At 40.6% G+C, this 26098-nt stretch overlaps 1 protein-coding gene across 1 annotated transcript in view; it reads right to left on the reverse strand.

Moving 5' to 3' along the window:
- Positions 1–19318, reverse strand: part of Fkbp14 (peptidyl-prolyl cis-trans isomerase Fkb14) — a 78104-nt gene extending 58786 nt beyond the window's left edge. The window contains exon 1 of the mRNA XM_076374990.1: positions 19045–19318. Coding sequence (XP_076231105.1) covers positions 19045–19274 — 230 coding nt within the window. The 5' untranslated portion in view covers positions 19275–19318. The remainder of the gene's footprint in view (positions 1–19044) is intronic.
- Between the last annotated feature and the right edge of the window lie 6780 nt (positions 19319–26098).

Raw genomic sequence — 26098 nt, forward strand, 5'->3', positions numbered from 1 at the left:
GAGATTAATAGGGAAAAGGATATTTTGGAGAATGGTGGCAAATGTGTGGGCTATTGTTATGGAATCAGTCCTGGGTATCGTGATGCTGAGAGGGATTTATTACCGTGTGTCTTATAATAGGGTTACTTTCTCAGTTGTGTGTTATTGTTGAGGAAGTTTGCCGACAGGTGTCAGAAATTTTAAGGGGTGATTATACGCGCAAAGTAAAATGAAAAGGAAGATAGAGGAAATTGTGTCTGAGGATTTGTATTCTAGGTATTCGTTGTTGAGGTGGCGTCTAAAATACGCGTGAAGCGTGTCTGGCTAGGGGCACATTCTACTGATTCCTCTATGTCTGACTAGAGGCATATTCTACTTATTTCGCTGTGCCTTATTAGGGACATATTCTACTAATATTACTGTGTCTGATTAGGCACCATCTACTCTACTGATTTCACTGTGTCTGATTCGGGACATATTCTACTAATTTTACTGTGTCTGCCTACAATATTATTGAAATAAAAGTAAATAGAAATAAATACAGATAATTGTAAAATATTGTATGCCATCTTTTTACAGATAAAAATATTTTGCAAGTTCGAAGCTTCATATTTTTTTTTCCATATGTAATACAGTAGCGTTGAAACTTCCTACACAGTCTAATTTTTTTTATATAAAATACTCTGTGAATAATTACGTGCTTAAGGATTGTGAAGGAAATGAGGTAGATAAAAAGTTCAAATTTATGGCGTGCATGTGACATGCAAGGGGTACAAGCCGTGGATATCATAGAATTAAGCTTTTTTAGAAGTCCTTTACCTCACTTCTATGTAGTCTGCACACGACCATAATAAATTAGAAAATGATAAGGAGAATTTGCTTTTTTTTATCCTCGTAAAAACTGCAGTTCGCTAAATCAGACAAATTCTGATTATATTTTAATATCTATTTAAAAGAATGACTTTGGGTGTTGAAATTTCAGCGAAAAGTAATTTTCTGTGACTTATGACGTAAAAATTCGCCTGTCTCTGAAAAAGTTACATGAGCACCATCTGCACTCGACCGTCGACAGACCGATACCGATGAAGTTGTTATGCTAATGACGAAGTTCGATCGGTACTCAGAGCAAGTTACTGGAAACGTGAACAGCCCAGTAACGTTACGAACAGGTTTATTACGTGTATAATTAATTAATTAACTTACGCCGTGTAAACAGGTGTACGTTAATTACTGCCTGTGCGTAATGAATCGGGTAAATACGTAACAATATTAAATGGGCAAAAGGGAAACTTCCGACAGCCCTGCAAAGGGGAAGCTTACGGAGAGACAAAAAAAATAACAGCCTTGTAATTAAAGTCGACAAACAATGATGCATAATAAAAAAATATTACTTTACATTTGCAATTTTTAATGCAGATGGACAAAGATATTACTTTAGTTCCATAATCAGTTTTAAAATTAATAGATAAATGATTCATAAATATATCAGTGTAGGTACTAAAATGAATGTATCAAAAAAGATCTACTTTTATACTTAAATTCGTAGAATCCCATATTTAATTAGAAAATAGGCATTTTTTTATTTATATGTCGTAAAGTTGTGAAAATATGATTTTTTTCTAAAGTTATGTCAAAACAATGTACTATCCTATTTGTATTAAACATAAAAGCAAGCTCTTTATCACACTGAAAGAAAGTCCTCATTTATTCTCAGTGCAAGAGCAGACTTTCTTGTTAATTTCCGGCTTGCTATTCTTTAGGATCTTTTTAAGCTCTCTGTCTTTGTACCTTTCTACCAAACCATTCCCAACAACATGGAAGCCCTTTCATTAATGATATAATAGTTTACCTTAATATTCAGAAAATGTAAAGAATAAAAGCTCTGGAAACATTAATCTTACATACTACTTACTCTCTAATTATTTTAAAAACAAATATCATACTTTCATGTTACAGCAGGTGAAAAGTTGAAAAATTGAAAAGTTTCGAAAACTTGATAACCATGCACACAGTTAATTCCCAATTGTGGCCTTTGTGCTTTTAAACAGCGCTGAACTTGCCATTTCAGGGAAACGAGTTTTTAAGCGTTGCTCAAAGCGTAATTCTAGCCAGCGGTCGAAACACCAGCGATCGATCCTCTAAACTTCTTTATCTGCCAATTAAACTTGCATCTATTCATCAGATAACGCGACGACTTCATGAAACTTCTGCGAACTTCGACTACCCGATAATGCGAAGGTTTCTTGTTGCAAAATTAGAAACAGTGTTTGTAACTTGTAGGGCATTAAACTTAATAGGTATCTTAAACACAAGAGAAGATCAAAGTTAAACTCACCCTCTCCATTTAGCGATAGAAAATGCACCTTTTGACACTTGTACTAACCTGAAACATGAAACACATAATTAATTAAATGATTACTCTGTAGGTACTGTAAATTCAATAACTGTTACAAATATCCGCTCAAAATTTCTATTATTATTTCTCACAACGGGAAGATTGATTCTTGAATACCAGAAAACCAAATACCACTATCTACTTAAGAACGAAGTCAGATTCAAAGGGTAATTAATTTTGAAAACACGAATTAAAGACCCGCCAGGAATATACAAGCAACAGCGTTCGTACTTCTATTTGTATGCCCCATCAGGATTTCGTTGTTAGGGCAAATTCCCAGAGCCGTCATTCTCTACTTAATTTGCGTCCTATACGCTTTTCATTAAGGATCGTCGCATATGCGAATGACAAGCATACTATAGTGGCACGACACACTCGAAACGCTCATTCGCCTCTTATCTCCTTTTATTCTCTCGCTGGTGGTCGGTGGCGGCACGACAACCCTTTTACGCGAGTTTCCCCATGAGGAAAAACATTTACCATCGCCCATACCATCCAACCGGTTTATCCTCCCTTGTCCTCCACTCTATCCCGTTGCGCTACTCTACTGTCCTTTCGCCTCCCTCTGCCTCGCTGACTTCTTTCTTCTTGAGCTTCTTCACCCAGCTTTTTCATTTCCCGAGATAGAGAGAGCGAGAGACGAGCCAGTACTAATTAAATCCAGTGCCGTTGTGCAAGAGAACGAGCCAACGTCCCCACATTTTTCTACTGCCGACGCTTACTAAGCCTTGTTTCTTAATTAAAAATATAGTTTATCCGGAGGATGTTCGACTGCGTTCAAAGAACTGACGTTTCCTGTTGCCGATAATAACGAAGAGACGATTAGTTGGTGGACTCAGAGCACGAATCAGTTTTTTCTTCGGATGGCAAACTCATCTGTTGAAATTGCTTTGCTAAAGCTTTATCTCCTTGAAAGGTTTTTGACCGTTTGAAAATTTTTAAATTTTCGAATTTTTGAATTTTTGTATTTTTGTATTTTCAAATTTTCAAATTTTTGAATTTTTGAATTTTCAAATTTTCAAAGATGCAAATTCGCAAATATTCAAATATTTAAATCTCCAAGCACTGAAATGTTCAAAAATTAACTTCCCAAAAAATGAAACATTTCTATCTTTAAATTTTGAAATAGTAAAATTTTGCAAAACCTAGACCTGGAAAGCTCTCCTCATCAGTATTTTCGTATCAATAGAAGGTCCAGGAAACAGCCGCACATTTCCATTATCTCTCTGTCTCCAAAACTTCACCCCCAATTCCTCTCACGCTCCACTTCAAATTCATTACACTCCGAACAGCCTTCCAACCACTTCCAAATCCCTAACGCCTCGAATCGAGCCCGGTTTCGAAATACGCTCGAAAAGTCGACGGAACGTCGACCAGCGAAACTAGGCGGCACGAGGCGAGCCTTATAATCGTATTCTAAGCCGACTCAGTTTATCTCGCTCCTCCGAATGAATAATACAGCGGCCAGAAATATAATTGGACGAGCTGTATAAAGGCGGAAAGTTAGGGACGGACACGCAAAGGAAACAAGCCTCTGGTAAAAGTACACGAAGGAGAGTGGAGGGTTGGAGGTGGCCGAAGGGCTAGAGGGTAGTCGAGCGGCGCAGGATGTATGGTTCCTAATTATTTTGCGAGCTGTACGTTCTTTCTCTCTTTCTTCTTCCCTGGACACCCCCTGCTGAAACAGATCTCAATGTGGAACGAGAGAAAAACGAAAAAGGAGGAGGGGAAAGAAAAAGATGCGGTGGCAAACGAGGCACGAGTAACCAGAGCCTACGGACGCGGAAGAATATTTCTGCGTGCAGGCCGCGCGAGAGCCAAGAGAACCGCCAGAGAAAAAGTGGCACCGGCCAGCGTGCTTACGGGGAATGAAATACTGGAAACTGTTTCACTGGGCTCGCAGCAGGATACAAGCGGACCTAGGCTCCTCTTCCTGTTTATGGCTAAGCCCTTGCAAGTCTGCACTCGGTATCGAGGCTAGCCTGAGCATTTTCCAACGCTGTTAATAACGGAGAGAGCACTTGCTCTGGAACGTCTACTGGCTGAATGCTACAACGGACGTTTATAATCTCGCCTGGGGGAAAAAGCGCCCAGCGTCGCCCGAAATCCTACGTGAGCGACTCCTAGGCTTTACTTCTTGATTAACTCGTGCTTTGGATTCAATTCAGATGGTAGTTGAAGCGTTGAGAGCAACAAGGTCTAAGCTCACTACTCGGAAAAATTGTTTGTTATAAATTAATGCTACTAACTCAGTGCTGGAAAAAATGTGACCCTCGGGGGACATCACTCTAGTGATATTTTCTGATTTTTATGAAACTCGGTATACGATCTATAGGAAGATAACTTGAGTTCTTAGAGACAAGAATCCTTCCATAAAAGATTATAGAGAAAACAATTTTTATAAAATATTGGAAACAGAAGAGTGCTTTCGAAAGTTCGTAAAGACAGTTGCTTTCGTTGAATTAAAACTAGAATTGCTACATTTAATCGAAACACTCTCGATAATCTCTATCCTAATGTAATGCTAAGCGTAAAATCAAATTCAGAGCAGGAGCAACTGAGACCGCGTAACCATCGACAAAGGCTCCTCCTGGCTTGAATGAATATTGCAAATTGCGTTTAATGTAATGCTCACCGCGGGTGAATATGTACAGTTCGCGCTAATGGAAACGTATCGTGATATCACATCTGCATTGCTGACTACAAATTGGCTCTTTAAGCCAATACCGTTCTATTACCGTCTGACTAACGGCGTCTGTGATTATTTCTCGACGATTAGAAATCATAACGCGTCTTAAAGCTATGGAAATTTTGGAGATTTGATAAATTCGACAGAACACATAACTTTTTACTCCCATAAAATACAAAAGTGTTAACTTTTGGTAATTCTTGAGCTGAATCAGAAAAAAAGAAGCATGACACAAATCTATCTCAGCAGTTCAATAGGGAATTTTATATAGTGTAATCGCATGACGATAAATAAAAACGATCGCATACTCTTTCGGATATTTTCTCTCTACACTCGAGCGTCGAATCTCTACGTTCCGTGTGCACGATATGGTCGTAAAACTCTTCCTTGGCTACAAATTCTTGCCAGCATCATGCGATTCTGTCCCTCGCCGATATCGAAAATGGAGCTCAAAAGCTAGAGCATTATGCATCAACGAAGAAAGCATAAGTGAACCAGGGACAAGTCTCTGAAACCCTATATATCTACCAGGCAAGATTAATGTTACTCCAACTTGTCGAGACACATTAGGAATTGAGCTACCACAGTTTCTTCGTGAACTTGCTCACTTTCTTGAAACTATTTCAATAGAGAGGGATTCTGTGTCTAAAAAGTGAGGAAAGGATGATCTTGGATATAGAAGGCTTTTGTGGCTGAAACTTGACAATAGGTACTCTGAAATTGAGAAGCTGGAAATATCATCTTGAAAGTGGCGTAATTGATTTTCCTTCGGTTTCTTAAGAGCAAGAAAGTATTGAGCACGATGGTAGCTAGGGCACGTGAATATTGCATCAACGTAGAGACTTTGAACAGTAGTTGGGCAACAGTCGAGTAAGTGACGGGTCTTTTTGCCGATCGCTCTCTGTCATCGGAGCCAAGCATTAACCTGGCAATTAATTTCCCGGTTGCTTACGATGCCAACGTCATGCAAGGGCTAATTGTCCTTCTATCAACATAATAGAGTACGTAGTAAACCACGGGCCATCACTAAGTACGATCATCAGAATATTCTACGAGGCAGCAGTATGTACTTTACGACGTGTACTCTGCTTCGGGCTCAGAGACCTGAGCGTGACAAGATAATTACTGCTCCGTGAAATGTATTTACCTAATTCACGTTTGAAATTTCGGCTGGAGGAGGAATAGTTCTGCAATTAATCTCGACAGTTTTTGGGTTAAAATGCGCGTGTCACATGCTTGCTCTTGGAATGAATTACAATTTGATAAGGTAGGGTTAATTCCCTTTAACAGTTGGATTGGGGCGAGACCAGATCTCTGAACTTCTATACAGAGCAATTTAATTGTAAAAAGTATACTGTAGTAGTAACTCGAGCTAAAAGCAAATACCATGTACCTCAGAATAGCAAAATTTATCTCACTGACATGGAAATGAATATCTCTCCAAGATTATGTCAAATCAAATTTATACTAGATCAAGTCCTTCGGAACTACTAGCACCTCAAATAAATTAAATACTCTAGATAGCTTTAATTTTCCCCATTCGTTCTTTCAAACCCCGATTTATTCCCTCACAGAGAAAGCTCTCCTTCCTACTTCCTCCCCTTTCCATCCATTCCTGGCCATTCATCACAAATCCAGTACCATTCCGCTCCTTCTGAATCCTCTCTTCCAGCAAAATAGTAGCCATAGTTCCCAAAACACAAATGCCAAACACCAAAAAAATCTATTTTCATGAATCCACAGCGAAATAAATTCCATCACAGTCTCTCTCAAGAGCAAATATCTAAGGGTCACAAAAATGTTCTGACCTGGGACAACACCTTCGATAAACGACACTTGAAGCGTCTTTTCCACGTTGTATCGGCACGTGCCCCGTGGTCGATGCTAGACTTCAGCCAGGAAGGCGTGCCCAACGAGATAACGGGTGCACGATGAAAACACACATCGCGGCGAGTCCACGCCACCGCACTGGCTACGCTGGTTCACCGAGAACGATAACGTTATCGTGCCTTGCCTCCTCGTTATCGGCCCTTCGAGGCGGCAGCACCCAACCCCTTTTCACGAATGAACTTTCAAGGTAATCGACTCGGGGAGGACTCGTGGCCTGCACGCTAAACACTTCGCCGCGCGACCCTTCGAGCACGCTGTTGCTTCGGTTACGACGCGGTTGGGACAAACATGGGAAAATTATGGGCTCTGCTCGGCCAACTTGCTCGCGCGCGAATAATTGATCTCGTGAATGGGAGCGCGGTTACGTGCGTCGGTTTCCTGATCCCCCGTGCCAGAAGGGAGGTAATCGGGATGTTTTTATTGGCCAGCAATGCCGTTAAGGCGAAGAATTTTCAGGGATTACTGTTTTTCCGATACACCAGCTTTTATTATTTACACGAAAATTGAATGCTGCTCTGGGAGTATCGAGATGGTTATGTTTTTGGTAGATTCTATAATAATATTTATAGAGTGTTGGTATAAACAATAATAATAAATAATAAAGTAAACCCTCTAGAAAGGAGCCTTTGGTAGAAATTATGGGGTAGAATTTTTACATTCTGTCGATAGGGGAGAAAAAAGGAAAAGTGTTGATGTCTATGTATGAAATATTTTTTGCAAAATCTTTCTACCAAACATGTCACAGAGGTTTGCAAACATTGCAGATTTGTAATGGACTATTTATTGTAAATCTGACTCTTTTTTGCATCTAATTCTTTAGGACAAATGTTTTACTTTCAACAAAGTTTCTTTCTTTAAACACGTCATTTGAAGGACAAAGTTTTTTATTGTAATGGGTAGGTACTTGCTGGTAGATTTAAGACATAAATTCAGAACTTTTGCGAAACCGCTTTATTAGCTAAAAGCATGCTAGCAACAGAAAAGTGCTTCAGAACTCTGACTTTGCATGCTCCAACGTATATAACTGAATTTACTTTCCTGCCATAGATCACGTTGCAATAGCAGTTCTACGCTGTATGCCACTTCTCGATCGAGAACTCGAACATGTGCGAAATTGTAATCACCATTTCGCGCATTCTGAACCCAATATATTTTACTCGACATAAAAATGAAATATTAACTAATAACAATACACTGCCTACTCAACAAATCTAATCTAGCTCTCCCCATTATCATTATAATTTAATTACACAACATGTATTAACACGTTGAACCCCTATCTATGCAGATTATTCGATATCCGATACAGCAAGATACCTAATCAGCTAATCCTCTTACTGCTCATTATCAAAACAACAATTTCGTAACCACGCTATTTGTAGTCAAATAAAAAGCTACTAATCTCTCTTATATTCGCGCATCGCTCCTCTTCAAGGCCTAAACTTTTTCGAAATATTCTTCAGTGACTCGAAAATATCATATCCAATTGCCAATAATCGATCCCCCTTAACAATCTAATTAGATCCTAGCATGCCTGGTATCACTGTGAATTCATCTGTCTCTCTATTTGTTCGTCCGTGAATACGTATGTGTTTTACTACGAATGGAGTGTATTCGCCAGGCGTGCACTTGAGAGACAGCCCAGCGCACAGAGAACAGACATATTCCGCATTAATTTAGCCGAGCGCCTCTGTAACATATCTCGTGTATTTAACTAAACACGCTGCTGCATACTTCCGGAAACTTCAACCTTCCCCGGGAAGACAGCCCCCCTAGCTGGTCGTAATTATTAGCGCCGCGAAACAGAAACGAGTGAGCACGTAAACGAAGGTATGTAAATTGAATTCATAATTTAACTAAATTGTCCGAATGAAAGGTCTGCGTGCAGAGTAGCTTTCAGCGCTGTAAATTTGAATTAGGAACATGTAATCGGTAATTACCATTTGGTTAACTGAATAATTTTGGGGGATTCTTCGATATGTTAACTGGATTGTTTATTGTAACAATAGATATTTGAATATTATTGTTTATTTAAGTAATGTGGTTTATGTGATTGAGGCACAGAAGCAAAAATACCATCGATTCTTTGATATGGTATATCGTTGCAGAGAAAGAATCCTCAGAGACTGTAATTGAAACGGAGAATACTGACTATCCCGAATCTATTTCTCGGTTGTCGATCACGGTAAAGGGAGATCCGAGATTCTACCATGTTGCGTTGTCTGCTTCTGAGAAACAAAGAATGAATCTGATATATGTGTTTCTCCGAAAGCAGAGAAGTTAAGAAGTGACAGATACGTAGTGGAAGTAGATGTTACTGTTCAGACACACTGATCAACAAAACACGCGTATAGACAAATATGAAGTACAGTATTCAGCGTTTCTACTGGCACAGTAGAAACAGTGTTATACCTTTAATAACAAAATAGAATCATATTTAAAACTAGAACAACTTATACAGAATAATTTGTTCTCTACAAACGTTATTTTTTTCTCAGTTAATGTAGAACAAAACTAAAAAAAATGTATAGATACTATTTCTGTGATTCACATAGTTTTTTAAAAAGTTATAATTTTGGCTTACTATGTATTAAAAACAGAGATATGTTAATTTCGATAATACTGTTCTTAATAAGATTCGCATTCTCAATGAATAAGCCTTTGTGAGTTCTTCACTACTGGAAACTCCAATTCACTTGTCAAATTTATTACCTGCGTACAATAGAACGTCCATGAAACAACGATGAGGAGAAGAGAAAGTTGCGAAAGTAATATTGCAAAAGAATCGTGAAAGTACAAACGTGACGATACTTAAGCAACAGTTGAATTCGCATCACACACCTCTAACCCCCCGTTTCCCAGCAGTTTAGATTATCTCCGACATTTTCGTGGTATTGCTAATGGATATTCGAAGCTCGTGTCTTGAACGAGGGGGGAAGAACCATCATCATTTTTTGTGAAAGCTTGTCGCATCGATCGGGAAAACTTTCGTCATTACGAACACCCACAGGCGAATATATCGTGCAATATTTAAGGGGACACTTGTATCACGACAGTCACAAAAAGATGATCAATTACACCGTAAAAAAGGAAACTGAATGAGGAGTCAGAAACGCCTTTTATTCTTGTGTGATGGTCATCTCGAGGTTACACCCTCTTCTACGAAACGAAAGCATTTCTTCTGAGATGACAGGAGCGTAATGAAAAGCCCTAAGCCAAGCACGAGTCATTAGAGCAAGGTTAAAAAATTAGAAAATGTTTAGTCTGTAGAATGCTGTAAATAATATAAATATTCCTACGCGGAATATCACGAGGCAATTTCTCATAATTACAGACATTATCTCTTGCTCTCTGATAAGATTGCCATATATGTGGTGCAAATTGTGTGTCGAGCAAATAAAGTTGCAGGCTGTCAGCGATAAAGGTTTGCCATTTTGATAATATGTTTACACTCCAGAAGAAAACTCTCGTTGTGTAAATACCAGGCTAGTTCGATATCCTACGAAACCCAATCCTTTTATGACCATCAGTTTTGATCAAATTCCTTTGCCATTGCTAGTAACTCAATTTTATTATCCCTTGACAATCTGGAAAGTAATTTGGCCGCACTGTGTCACAACTGAGAACTGAATCACCGAAATTGAATGTTCATTCTCACAGTCAGAGAACACAGCTTAATTCTATTGCTCGTCTGCCTTACAGCATCCCCGGGGCAATTACTTGAAACGTCCCCTCTCGTTAATTTTCTATCGTCAGATCTGCTCGTTATGCGTTCCCAAACAATGGACACTGTTAACAATTGGCCAAACTGATCAATTCTAGGGCGTACACTACGCAAAATTGCTACGATATGCGACACAGTCCCGAACGTTGGCCAACCTTCATCGATCATAGCCGAATTTCTATCATTCGAAGCCTGCCAATTACAAGAACGAGTTAGTCCCCTGATAAATTGGCTGGATGGATTGCGCGGCGATATCGCTCGACTCGATACCGATGACGATCGAAACCGATCCATGGCATCGGTGCCGATAACCGATAACGCGAAATAAAATCAGATAATGCGCGTGTTGTGTAACAGAATAAGCTTCGAGTTCTCGTTAATATTCGCTGTGATTTCCTCGTTAACCGTCACACGGCTGCACAATTGAACTTGGTAAACACGTTTAAGCCAAGCCACACGCTGCTAACCATTGAACGCAACGAAATAATCGACTACACAAACGCGTAACGGAGCCACGATCGATCCTAGCCGTGTTCTGCCATTAATGTGGGAATAAGACGACACATTCTCGATGCAATAGAATAGATAAGCTCGTTACGTAATAAATGTAATTGAAAAGGAGAGAGACTTATAGACATGTAGAGATAAGTTCTTCAATATGTAGTCTCATTATTCTTGTGCCAGATATGGTACACTCGAACATGATAATTCGACATCCTTAAAAAAGATCAATAGTTTAAGATTGAAAAATTAATATTGTACAAATAATTTTCACCGTTTTTTTCTTCTCTTTCCTTTCGTCGCTAATAACCATTATAGACAGGTGATGCAGCAACTTTAATTTAAAAAATAACGACCTTCAAAAAATAAAAAGTATTTTACTCAGCCATTATGAAAGTATTTGAAGAACGCAGACACGCTAAAGATTCTCTATTCTAATAAAATCAGCTGAAAATGTGTTCAGTAATAAACCATCAGACTCCTTATCGAAGGTTGCTGGATCGATGATGACCCGCGAAGAATCTGAACACCGAAACACGCGTTTCGATTGCATGCTCTCGTATTCTTTCGATAGTTCGTAGTCTTATTGCTATACTGCTTCGTTCCTTTCCTTTTCTCTTATCTTCTGTGAACGACTGTCAGGTTAGAGGTCTGGTTTATCGGGGTTACGGTTGTGTCAGTTTGTACCGTATGGCCATTCGTTTCTCTCTGTTCCCTCGGGTTCTTTCTATTTCGCGACGGGACCGAGCTGCACGTCGAACGCATGCACGATGCTCGTCTTCTGGAACGTGCGCGATTATGCAAAGCGTTGGAGGATTGACACACGTCATTCCCAGGACAGCCTTGAAACCTTGTGTTTCTATTCACGATTCACGTGTACCAAGCTCGTCAAATTCTTGGGTAATTTGTAGTATCTCCGTATTAATCGCCATCGTCCAAAAAAGTGTGTTAATTTTAGCTACCTCGTTGTGTCTACTATGTCACCCTATGTAGTTCGAAGGCGAAAAGTTTCAGGAGATGAAAAGAACATTCCATTTTCGTTATGTGCTCTAGATCACTAACCAGACACAATTGAAAAGTCTTTCTATCCTTAAACCCTTTGCATACAATAACTAGTCTGACTCAAAATTATAAGTTCGGGCCAAACATGAATATCGCAAGTTAGACTCGTGGTATTGTTACTGAAAAGGGCTTTTTGCCGATTTTTAAGGGGTTAACTTCAAGTGGATAGGTTACATTCTGAGTTCAGGAATACGTCTAACAAAAATAGCGTTAAGATTGCAAAGTAAAATTGCAAACAAGAACCAAGATTGTTCGTCAACGCAAGAAATGAGACGTTTACAGATTTTGATATTTTTCATTTTGCTATCTTTCTCAAGATAAACAATGCTTTCGAAACAATAGACTTATTATCGGTTTAAGTGAAGTAGATCAGAACTTTTTGATCATTTTTATTACGTCTTTCTTAATAACGATGCAACAGTACAGCTTTCCATGCCTAACTATGACATCGCCAAAATGGTATACATGCTTGTTACAGAATTATGGTAGGAAATTCTAGCAAGAACCTGAATGGAAACTCGCCAAAAAAGCTGAACCATAACGTGTGTTCTCCGTCGCTTTAACCCGATTGCGCATCGAGTTGTATAACAAGCCTAGCTCATTTGATCGCATTTGCTACGCATTTATAGGATCCTCTATGCTCGTCGCTTCGATGCACGGGCGTGTAATATTACCGGATTTTACTGCACGAGCGCGTCCCAGCCCTGATTCTATATCGCGGAGGAAAATCAGACACGTAGAATGTAACGAGATCGGATGCCGCTAGAACGACCAGATTGTTCGGGTACTCATCAAGATTGCTGCGTACACGAATCGCCTTACCGTCCCATTTTATTCCTCCCATTGCGATTAAATCTCGAACGAGATTGCGTTATGCAACGAGAATCGGGTTTACTTTCACTCTTGAGTTAGTGATGCGTTCCTGGAGTACGACGTCGGAGCGTCACGTTTTGTGTAAAGGGAGACTATGATACGATTTGTCGAAGCGAAATTTTGTTTGCTGGGTCTGATGATATAGTTTCCTTTATGCACTGACGCTTAAAAAATGCTCCTCTCTTCTGGAGAGAATTTTTATGCTTAAGGATGTCAGAAGCTTCATTAATATTCGAATCAAGACGATCAGCAACGAAATTGTTGAACAAAGTTCCCATTCTCGTCTGCACAGTAGTAACTTGCAGCTCAGAAAATCTCGCTGAGGATCAAGAAATTATCGCCAACAAAAGTACTGAATGACATCTATCGCATCTTCTGCATCGAGCAGACTATGCACCTACATACACTCTTTGCATTCCGAAATATGATTAAAAAGCACCTTCACAATTCTCGCAGAAATCTTTCACCGAATCTCTCCATTCCTCAGGAACGAAACGCTTCGCGAGATTCTCGCGTCGTCGTGAAACTGGCCGCTGTTTATACAAATCACGTCCCAGAAACGAATTCCAAGCAGTCTCGTCTGCCGGTTCAACAGCACTCGAGCAATCCAGGAGGCCACCGTGAATCCCTTGCTTTTTCCCAGTGACCGATGTACCGCGGGCATCCCTTTATTTCCACTGGTGTCGCGTTCAGCACAGCTTCAGACCACTTCTTCAGAAATGTGCATCGCCGCGCATAGAGCAGGTACGCGGCGCGCCTCGCGAGAAATACGACAGCGTGGAGAATAGACGCGACATGGAAGAACGGATACAGGGATACGCGAGAAAACAAGAGCATGCTAGGGGGTGGAGGGGGTGTATCAAAGCGTCGACGCAGCGGAATATTCACGGGACAAGAACAGAGTCGGCCGACGAGTTGCTTCGAGGATGAGGGCCCGTGGATAGGAAAAATTCGAGCTCGACTGAGAGCTAGACTCCTGCCAGTCTCCTGGGTTGCGCTAAATGGAGTCAACATTGTCGACAGCGGATAGTGTCAGACACTTGGTGAGCGAAAGGGTGAAAGGAGCAGTGTCTGAGCGCGGGATAATGTACAGGTGCCAGGCCACGGAGCTTATGGGGGAAATGGATGGGTACGTGGAGGGAGCAAATTGAGAGGCAATCGACGTCAGGTGAACATCGTGATGGTTATAATCATCGCAGGAGGACGTTGACTCACTTTCTTTTGTGTTTTGGAGGGGGACAGGGGACTTGGGCTACTTTCGTGTGTGCCTTTCTTTGACTGATGATTTCAAGAGAGGGAATCGGGAATGTTTTGTGACGTGTCACTCTTTGTGTCTGAGGACTCTTTGATAATGTAGCAAAGTAAGGTAATAGTAAATTCTAATGAAGGTAGTATTTTGTAAGTAGAGAATGACTAGATTTGAGCATACAAATATGTGTCTTTTTATTTGAGAATATTTCCTTTGGAAGGTGAGCTTCTTTGCGCGTTGTTACATTTTGTTAGAGTTTTGAAATTCTTCCCAGTTGCATTTTCTAGTTTTGCAATGCAATGGAGATCACGTACCACTGAAAAAATTGCAATGACCAAAGGCAATTATAACATTCTGCAGTAAATGTCTGTTCAACAGTTCGCTGGAAGTTTGAATTAAGCGTCAAAGGATAGATGAATAGACTCGCAAATTTCTGATCACGAGATTTTCCTTTTTTCCTTTCAAATCCCACGATAAAAAGAGAAAACATTATGTCAATATGAAAAACCCTCACATCAATGGGTTACTTCGAACGCTTTGCCGAAACGCGGATGCCAAAAGTTGTATTGTGCAAATCCCTTTTTCAATCAGTCAAAAACAGGCAGTCAAGCATTGAAAGGCTATCGATGCACATCTGACATGCAATACAGTCGTGCCAGCTGATGTTTTTAATCGATGTTTGCACATTTATATTCTCTCTATTCTAAACACCGTTCAGACTGAAATAAAATAAAGGGGAAAGCACACGGTCAATAATATTGTCAACAGGTTTTGATGCTGACAATATTATTAATCGTGTTTGGTCTATATTAAAGGAATAAAAATTGCATATTGATGAAATTTTAATATTTTGTAACTCAAGCCTTTAGACTGAAGCACATTGACAAAATTATTGTCAAACTGTATTAGCAATATTCTCATCAACAATACTGATCCTGTACGGGCTCTTTTTATCATATTTAATCAATCAAGATAACGTTAACTTTATATTTCGAATTATAGAGATCTATTCCAATAGTACCTAGTCTCTTCATAGTTACCAGATAGTTAATTCATCGAGTTTCTAACTATATTAATATCTATTCTCACTTTCAAACATCCACATAAATTCTGAATTGATTTTAGTACTCCAGATACCATAAGAACTTTCGACACATCATCCAAAATTTCACTCGTAAAACGGAGCAAGCCAGACTGATTCACAATTCCTCGTGACCTCCAAACGTGGCGCTAACTTTCTCGGTGCAGTATCGACTGGTCTCAACGATTAACGGTATCGGTAACGGCACGCAAGAAGCAATTTAGACACAGCAACGCGTTCACCATCGAGGGACACCATCGCGCTCTAATCTGTACCAATCGAACTAATCTCCTACGAAAAGTCAAACGAACAATTCCACCTATCTCCAAATACTCCAGAATGGAGCGATCCCTTGACGCAGTAAGTAAAAAGCTCCCCTATTTCTTGCTCCAGTTACGATCGAAATTGCAACGCGAGGCAAAGGGAGCCCTAATGGTCGATGGAAACGACGCGTACCGAAATTTTGAAACGCGATACGTCACAGGTGGTAAAGAGCTCGTGATACCTTCGTACAGAGAAAAATTCGTCTACATGGTGCTTACAATTTTTTTACGTTTTAATTACTGTCAACGTCAAAGCGCCGTGCGACAGAGCGCGTTCAAAACGACTGAGAAAGGACGAGGAGAGAGGAGCGTCGAAACGCAGCGTTTGTATAAAGCGGAACGCTCCGCGAAAGTTTTAACGAACAATGATTTAGAGAAACGATTATGAAAACACGGGGACGACGTAAACGAGAGAATGTTTACCGGAACGCGATATAATTTCACGGGATATTGCGACCTCAAAGGGCGCGTTGACCGCGCTCTGTGTTGGTAACGTCGATTCGGGATCACAAAGAGCGCTCGATGATGCCCGCTTTGGCGAATAACTTAATCTGTAGAAAAATTGGAAATTTATATTTTAAATGTAGATTATCGTTCAATTTGCATATTACTCACAACTATTTTACAAGTTATGTTGCATATTGTACCCAATATAATTATTATTTCAATTCACTAATAGTCACTTATGTTTGTGAATAATAACTACAAAAAAAAGCTATAGGTAATATTTTCTGTAATCGCGTAATTCAAACAAAATAACTTAAATTTGATATATGCAGATTTCGACTGACCCCAAAGATCAACTTCATCTGAAAACATCCTTGAATGTTCAACTTCGTTCCTTTTTGCATACTCTTCTGGCGTTAACCTTCGCTTATAAATAGCACGATATTTTGCTGACACAAACAGTCGCGAGATAATCTTCGCCTTCTGATGAAGATACGTACGATTATTTAATCTGGCAGGAATAAAGGTCCTCTGAATATGCGATTGCGAAACTTGTTTACGCTCGAATATGTTTAATATTGAAATTAGGACCAGACTAAATATAATGATGTTCATGAATGTATAACGAACGAAAAATTCCATCATGGGTTTGATTAACATAGGGACCTGAGGATTAACGAAAACAGCGGTTTTTGTGAAAATGTCATGAGTGGCAGAGTCGCCATCGATCAACGGCTAGTCGAGAGTGAGTTTGTCACCTCTGGATCGAGAAGCAATTAATTCTGCGAACGACTTCGTGCAACGGACGGCGGAGAACGTAAGTAAACCGGCTGTCAAAGCCGATTTCTGACGTGGCCGAGAACCTGAAACGCTCCACTCGCTTCGCTGCTGAGATTTCCCGTTAACGACACATATTTCTGTCGTAAGAAGCAAACGGTGAAAACCATTCATGCTCAGAGTAGAGAATTAAAACCTTCGCTAAATACAAAATAATAAGTCCACCTTTCTTTTCTAGGAAAAATAAACTCCTAAATTACCTGTTATAGAGATATGCAAATGATAAGACATTTGCTATAGTTCAGTTTGGAATTTTATAAATACATAGACACTTAGATTAGTGAAGGTAGCCTGAAGATCAATTGTACAGTACAGAAGTAAGATTACTTACACTTTGGCTATAAAAAAGAAATCATAAATATTCACGTCGCTGGAATCGTCAATACATGCATAACAACCTTCAATAAAAACGATCTCTGTATTAGCTTTAACTAACTAAACATGTCTGGTCATCTGTTTCCTACATTCCAGCGAAGTGTCTGCGTTGGCAGTTGGCGCGCTCCAATCGTGTGAGAGCACGTTTCGCGTTCGAATGAATCACCAATGTTGAACCTTCCTGCTTGAATGGTCGAGCAGAGCCACGACGAGCTACACGTCGACAGTATCGAAACCATACGGGTGAACCTACATCACAGAATCATTTGAAAATGTCCTTTGAGCTACCTTCGACCGATGCTCCTAATCTACCAAAATAAACATAAGTACTATCTGCGATCCTCTAAACGCTGAACAGTTGAATAAAAACCATCGATACTCTGAATAATTTTTTTACGCGTAATACAAAGTCCTAAGATCACCTGTTTCTGGCACGTCTGCGACTCTTTACGAGCATTCCTGCTTCAAATTATTCGAAACACTCGAGCTACGTGTCACTGGCACTTCGTAATATTCATCTGGAGAACAAGAAAGCCAGGTATAGTTTCATTAGCCAGGTTATTTTCACCTTCATCAACGCCATTGTTACATTTACTGCACTGCTATTCAAAATAAAGTGAATTAATTTGGAACATTCCCACTTTTATTTCGCTGTTTAAAAATGGGGTCTTAATTAATAGCATCGCGGGATGAGGCACTCTTACGACTTGTTCAAGTGGGGATATATTCAGTAAAAACAGTGCAGCTTTAAAAGAAGATAGGGGAAGATGAGAAATGTGCAGATACGTCTGCAATATCAGTCGCGAGCTGCAGAAGTGTCTCGTCTAGAAAGACTCTTGGCTCTTATTTTGCCGAGGGAGATTGAAAGTGCAAATTTATGAAGAAGGTTCATGAGCGTATATTCCTCATGTATGTACATTACAAAAAGTTGGGAAGAGTGGCACTTCGGCCACCAAGGAAACTAGACGTGTAAAAATGTGTCATTACGAAACTCTAAGCTTACGAGTCTGTTTTCTGCTTGTGACTTCAATGTACCATCACGTACAGGTCTCATGTTTCATTTCAAACTTATTTATGAAATACTATTCCACATACTTTGAAGAATCCATAACTATAAAACAGATCAGGAACACGTTTCGCTCCAAGAGGAACAGTTGATGAAACGTCAACAGGGCACGAGAAAACTCGATCCTGCTTTATATTAACCAAGACACTAAGACAGACACTGTCAGTTACCAACAATTGCATCTAATTTACGAACTAGACCGCCACCGTTTATATCATCCCATCCTACGTGCGCATGAGAGCAGTTCCGCGCCTGAATGTAGAGCACCAGCTTCTCTAGCTTCTCTCATATATTCAGAAAAAATAATCACCCCAGAGTAACATACATCCATTCATCGATTCAGGTCTTTTCCAGCCCTCGAAAAACGAGCATGAAAGGAAAGAAAACGCGACACTCGGATCATTATCTCAGAAGACAGGCCCGCGTGACACGTGTACACAGGCTCGGCGTAGAGGACATAGTCGATACCAAAGAAGAGAAATGAAAAAGAGGGAAAAGTGCATTGAACAGATCACCTGGAAGGTGTTCCCTGTCATGTCAAAGTGTTACTGACCTTGAATCGAACTTAGTGCCGTCCTGCAGCGTGCCGGTGTAGTGCATCGTCAGCTGGTCGCCGATCTTCGACTTGGCGTCGCAAACCTCGGGCACGTAGAGCTTCTCCACCTTCAGGCCCGTCTGGTTCTGGTCGGCGTGTGCGAGAACAAGAACGACGGCGAACACCAGGAGCACCGTACGGCACGACGCGAGCACGACACCCGCGGTATTCACGGAACGGACAGCCATGATATCGTTCGTTCGCTGGCGAATGCTCGTGAGCAACTGAGTCGTTGTCGCGCTCTACTCCGCCGAGCTACCTTCGCGTTTCCCCTCTACCGCGGTGCCATCGGCTGCGCTGTACTTCGTCCCGAGATCAGGCGAGCCCGTTGGAGAAAGACGAGCACACCGTGCCGCCACATTGCGCCGTCTCATTGGCCCCACGGAATATGTAGGTCTCTGCCTCGGCCTCTTTTCCACCTTCTTCGCCCCTCTCGCTCCCACGCCGACGATTTTCCTCTCTTTCCCCCCACGCCGAACCGAGTCTTCGCGCTTCCTCTCCCTTTTTTCCCTTCCGTCTGCCCTGCCTCTCCCTCCCCACCCAACTGGCTTCCGCCCGCGACTCCTTTCTCTCCGTCGCCCACGCAATCGTCGCTTCCTCTTTGTCTCTTCCTCGTTTTCGTGACCTTTCTTCCTCCGGGCTTCGGGTTCTCCAGCGCCGACCTTCCTACTCTTTTCACGCGCGTGTTAGCCGCGGTGACGAAGCCGCCGACTCGCCTTTCATTTTGGAGCTCTCTTTCTACGAACCTGGCCCACCGTTCTTCTTTTCAAGATGAGATTCCTTGAACGCTACGCTGGCACAGAGCTGGGAGATTGGGTCCATCTTCGAGGCGAAACAAGTGTGTCGGTGTACCTTGCGGTTTGGACTTTGGAGTTTCGGAGCTTGGAGAGCTGGTTTTATTCAATGCAGAGTTTTAGTTTTAGTCGAGAGATATAATCGACTGTTTTTTCGATGTCTCATGTATTATGGATGACTCTGTGTATTATTGTATCAGTGTGGCTTTAAATACCAATTGTGTTAATAATTCTAGTCGTCACGGTTGGCTGATATTTTAATGCTCCAAGTTAACCAGGTTCATTTTTGGTATTCCAAATTCATATTGCATAACTGTACTGTCTAATAAAATGTTAAAGGTTAATACGTCTACAGGATATTTCGAAGAAAGACGCTCAAAGCTTGGAACATGTATAATCTTCACAAAGAGAATTAAAATCGGCCAATCACCGTAGGTTCGAAACTCATGTATTATGCAAACGTCGGTGTTTGATTCATTAAAGCTCAAAGAGACGATGGAGCAAGATGAAACTTCTTGACCGAACGATAGCAAAAGTTCTCCAGAAACGAGGAAAACTTTGCAAAGACTCTACTTAGCAGAGCCTGTGAAACAGAAGTGTACTTTGAATGCGTCTTCGCCTTCCAAAGACAATTCAGCTATTATTGCGGGAGAATTAATGACGTAAGAAAAAGCAAACCAAGATGACGTTTACCGTTGTCGACAATTCCTTCGGCATTCCCGTCAGCATTGCAATTAATTTCCCTTTACCCGTCCGCTTGTTTCTCCACCTTTTGTCCCTTCCTCCACCCCTTTGTCTAACTTATTCATTCGGTTAAGATATCGCGAACATCCCGCTCCATTCTAAACTCCTCCAGACCTGCTTCTCCCTCAAACGTAACTCCTTTCTTTTTTCCAAGTTTTTCTCGGTTCATACTTTGTCAGTGCGCGATACCTCTTTCGTATTCCTCGCACCATCGTTGTCCTTCTTCCTCCGCCTTCTCCTTCTCCTTTCTGCAGATTCCACTTTCCTTCTACTCGGTTCTCCCGTGTGCGTACACAACAGACATGGCTCTGACGCCTCCCTCTGCCCTCCCGCGCCTCTTCCGTATCGCCGTGGTCGTTTCCTCCATTTCTCTTTTACACTGCTCATCGTCCTACTTTCTTCAGGTTTGCTGGCCGTGTCACAGCCGCAGCCAAGCGGATTGGAGCATCGCAATACGCTTCCTCTTGCACGGAGTCAGAGGCAACGCTGCTGGCGTCGTTTCCCTCAGCTGCACGTGTATTTCGCGATTTCCCAACACCACCGTCTTACCTCTTGCGAAAAAATAATTTACGCTGACGATCAGTGCATACATACACCGCTAACGCCGCTTTGTTCGGCTCGCTGACGTTCGAAGGTTCTTAAAGATTCTTCACTTTCAAACGGATGATGGAGCACGGTTGAGAAAGCGACGAGAAATTTGAAGGAATTTTGATGCCGTGTCGACGGTGGTCTTAGGACTTCGAAAAGTCGATCGTGGCACGGATTCCTTGGCATGTATGACACATGTGGTTCGCCTACAAAACTGTGAATGATGGGGACTGTGTGAGGTGAAGAATTATCGCACATCACATTTACATTTAAAACGAGATGGCTGAGAGATTGTTGTAAGGAAATGACAGCGATTTCGATGAAAAGTCGAAGTCTTGCCAGATGTTGAAAGAATTTTGCGAAGCGTAAATACACACAATTACATGGTCCATGGTTAAGGAAAATGGGAGGGAAAAAGAAGTCCTTTCGAGAAGCGTGAACTTATAATTTATAGGTCGAGATGGTTCACTACCATGAGAGAAACGTCCGTAAAATGTTCGCCGAAACGAGAAAAATGGAACTCCTTAATCCCAACTGAGCAATTAAAAGAGACGGAAACAATGTCGAAAAGAAGTCCTGAGATAAAAGGAAAAGCTTAATAGTTTTAAGGTATCTCGACGCCCTTTTTGATATTCATTCTCTTTGCGATTCAACTGCAATTGCGACTGTATTGCACTTTCACTTATTCCACTGAAAGTGAAAATTTCTCGATTCCAAAGAAATACAAAAGTTTTGATTAGTAGAATGAAAGAGAATGGTGGCAATGGAATAGAAGTGTTTAAGAATAGACGGAACGCGAACTTACTTTCATTTAGGGCAAACTGTTCGCAAGATATCAAAACTATCGGAAAAGCATCATCCACTCTTTCATAGGTCATCCTGAAAATGATTTTTCGATAAGAAAGCGATTCTCGCCTCCAGAATCGTGACTTCGAGATCCACAGTTTTGAACTTCGATCTGAATTTTATGAAAAATTCGTACAACATAGCTTGAGAAGATATGCTTCCAATGGAGTGTGATCAGAAATTCAAGAAGTCGATGGAAACGAATCAGTGAATTTCTATGACTTCCAAAATCCCTTAACCAGATCTTTTGTAATAAACTGCATGCATCCTTGCATCATACTTTCAAGGCGAAGAGTAAAAGAGCTTCAGACTTTTATACATATTCATAATTCCCTTCATTTCTTCCAAGACTGTCCAACTGTTCAAATACTTCAGCACAGTAGAGTACAATCGCGCGTGACCCATTTCACGTGCTTCAACGAGAAGAAACGCGGTCACCGTATGCGTCGCTATTTCACGGATATTCGGATTTTAACACGAGACGAAAACCACGAAACGTTCAAGTGTATGCGTGCACATTCGTTACACGGAGCACGATGAGACGGGGGCTCGGACTGAATTTGCGGCTGGTTCACAGGAATCTCGCCAGAGCTCCGACTTTGGTCGCGCGCTATCGTAACGCGTCTACATTCCGACTTCATGCATACAAATTATGTGATTTGTGGGAGATCCGGGGCCTTTTGAAACTTTAAAAGTCCGCGGAAACAGGGAGCGCCGAGTCGTCTGATGCCTACGCAGACAGACGACCTTCCGTGTGGGAAGATCGACCTGGACGATCGCGTTATATCGAATAGCGAGCCCATTTCCCTCGACGTTCTCTGCGGGAGAAAAGTTTCTCGATTTTCGTGCAGCTACGGTTAATTTCGCTGCTCGACGAGCTTTCGCGGGAAACGGGTGTCTGTGAGAGCTACTTTACGAGTGGTTTGATGACGTCTAGTAAAAGTATTCGAAACATTCGACAATTTTTATGCGCGACTGGCGAGGTATTAATTGTTAATTTATAAAAAACAAGAGCAAGAGAGGTTTATGTCTTGATTATTTTCCTACTTTTTCTCCTCGCTACCTTTCTGAGGTATTAAAACTATGCTAGAAGTAAGGAAACCGCGACATTTTGTCTCGCCACGCTGTTAACGAAGTTAGGAATACATGTAGCAGGAACGCAAACTTGTGAACAACAAAGTTGTATGGAACTCTTATTTCCAAGAAATATATCGTTTCTACTAGTACTAACGAGGGGAGGTCCAACTTTGTCATGTCCCAGCGTACTCTAAGTTTTCGTTTGTAAGTAGGACATACACAGCTCCAATAACAGCTTTGTAGAAGTTTGTGGCTAATAGTAAAGTAAAAGTATGCGAAAACTATAAGTAAAGTTTAGAACGTTTCACATACCTAAAAATACGTAAACATTTTTTACGAAGTACTGAGAAATTGAAAAGTATTGAAATCTAGGGCTAGTCTTCATGGAGAGGGAAAAAGAGAAAAGAGGGGGTTGCTGAAGAAGAAGGTACTCTATAAAGTACTAGGCCTTAGGCCCCTGGGACTGCAAAAGACGAGGAGAAAAAGTTTCAAGAGACTTGCTCTGACACCCCTCATAAGTGCATTAGGGGTCAGAGGTCAAGCCTCCTGGAACTCCTGTAGGGGTGGGAGGAGGACGAGGTACTCACCTGAAGGGTCCCAGGAGGACCATTCGTCCCCGATAGAGTCGCGGCGCCGACTGACGAATTTGTGACCTACGGGTTGTATTTATAACCCTCCGAGACAATAATGTAAACACATATCCAAGATTGAAGGTTAATTGAATTGGCGGGATGAAATCACCGAAAATTACTCCACGAAGAACTATTTAAATGATAATTCATGCAATCCATATTATTACTAAGAGTTTTATAGATCAACTAGAGTAAATTTTTAACAATCATTATTGTCTAATATTGAGGTTTAATAATTTTCTACTCCAAATAAATTTCAATTCATTTGTAGCATTTATAAAGTGACATACAGGAGAATATCATATTGTAATACGTAATTATTTTGATTCAATTTACGTAAGTACTGATATCATTATTCTTATCCAATTTTTATATTGCTTTGTTTCACAGGTAAATTAGAGAGAAATTTTCATTTGCAGAAATGGTTTACCAACTTCAGTTACAGTATATTTTTTTAACGAATTTCATTATTCTCAAAATTTTTGCGGAAGCGTATTTCAAATAGTACAGAGCCCAGTAAGAAGAATGCATTTTAAATAATAACAGCAAATTTTGTCTCAGATGGAGTACAATTGCTTCTAACAAAGTAGACTGACAAAGTTACTTCTCTCTTCATGCACTGCAACGAGAGGATGTTCTTAAGACCCTGCATTTTATTCAGGACTATTTGATTTGTTGAAGTTTCATGCCCTACCTTTACAATTCTATGTAGAAGTTCTGAAAGAGTTACACCCTTTCAGTACTGCTTTAACCAGAAAAACGAGAAGAAAATTCTTTTTAATCTCATTAAATCTACTTAAAATTCAGTCCAACATTTTTCTTAAAACTACTGCCGGAATTGTAACTATTTAAAATCCTCTATGCACAGTAAGAGCTCCACAAAAAAGTAACAAAATTAATTTTTCCAAACTTCAAATATTATTATTACTTTTTTAAGAATAGTGAAACGTTTCTGTCAGCTAGGAACGAAAAGCAAAGGATATCGTGATAAATACTCCAAAAACTATTGTTCTCCAACACGTTGTTCTCTCAAGAATAATTGCATCGTGAAACCAATGGAGTCCCATAGAAACGTAGTAATTCCGTGGGCTCTAGTAACGACGCTCGCAACTAATCTCAGCTCCAGCTGCTTAACGCATAGAAATTAATAATGAGACAGAATGGAAATCCTGGAGCGATAAGCCCCCGGATCTACATAACTCTACTCCTGGATAATACAGCAACGCACCGGGTGCCAGCGCGAATTGAACGATCGAGAAACAAACATGGAACTGGTTCAGTTAATCCAGGACAAACACGACCATCTAACTGGAAAATTCCTTTGTCTATCTGTGATACGAAGTTGTAGAAAATTAATTAACCATTCCAGAGAAAGGCAAATTTGTGGGTTTACTGAAAACTTTTAAAGACGGGGATATAAATTGATATTATGCACGACAGTCAGTCTTCTTTAATTGTTTACAGATTGTATATTAATGTAAAGTGTTTAATTAATAATTATATATTTTTCGAAGTATATATCAGTCGAGTCTTTCGAAATAAGAATATCAACCACTTGACTTTCAAACATCGAATATTTGAAATGTGGTGCTACCTCATTCATATCACGAGGTGTCTCCAAAAATAAGGCACATTTTTAAAGGATCGATAACAGGTCTTTGACCAGGCCTAAAGTTTCATGTTCCAAAGTTCAAAGATCTCAGGATAGAAACTTCTGTTGTCATTGATGCATGTGGTTACAATCATGACGATCAAAAACTGTGCTTCAGTGTACATTTCATTGGGTCCCTTCCTGAAATAACTGCAATGCGTGTCTTTAATTTAACTCCAGTAGAGATATTATCGAGTCGACAGATTCTGTTTCCATACATTCCTTGCGGAACATCCACTCTGCAAATTGTAAAGCAAACAGATGAGGACTGTTATCATTTATTTTCTTGTTGTTAGAACATTAGGCAAATAATAACAGTTCACAGACCATTGCTCATCGCTTCACGAGTCTCTGCAGACATTTAAGACTGTATCGTGAGACGAACACTCAGGTCAAAGGAATTTCCATATTCCAGTCACGTCTCAGTTGCTATACGTATGTATACCTGCCGCACACCGTTCGATTTACTGCGAAAGCAGCGTTGTTCCGCGGATATCGATGGTAACTGAAACGCAAATAGACCGATTTGTTCAATGTATTGTGCATGCCAGATGTTACACATGAAATTTGAAAATTCTATCAAGACGGCAGCGTATGATAACGATTCAAGTGGAAGGAAAAATCTTGTTACCAAGAATAGCAAGAGTACTGCTAATATTGAAGTAATGGAAACATCAGGA

Source organism: Calliopsis andreniformis, chromosome 3, assembly GCF_051401765.1.
Source record: "Calliopsis andreniformis isolate RMS-2024a chromosome 3, iyCalAndr_principal, whole genome shotgun sequence".
NCBI lineage: Eukaryota > Metazoa > Arthropoda > Insecta > Hymenoptera > Andrenidae > Calliopsis > Calliopsis andreniformis.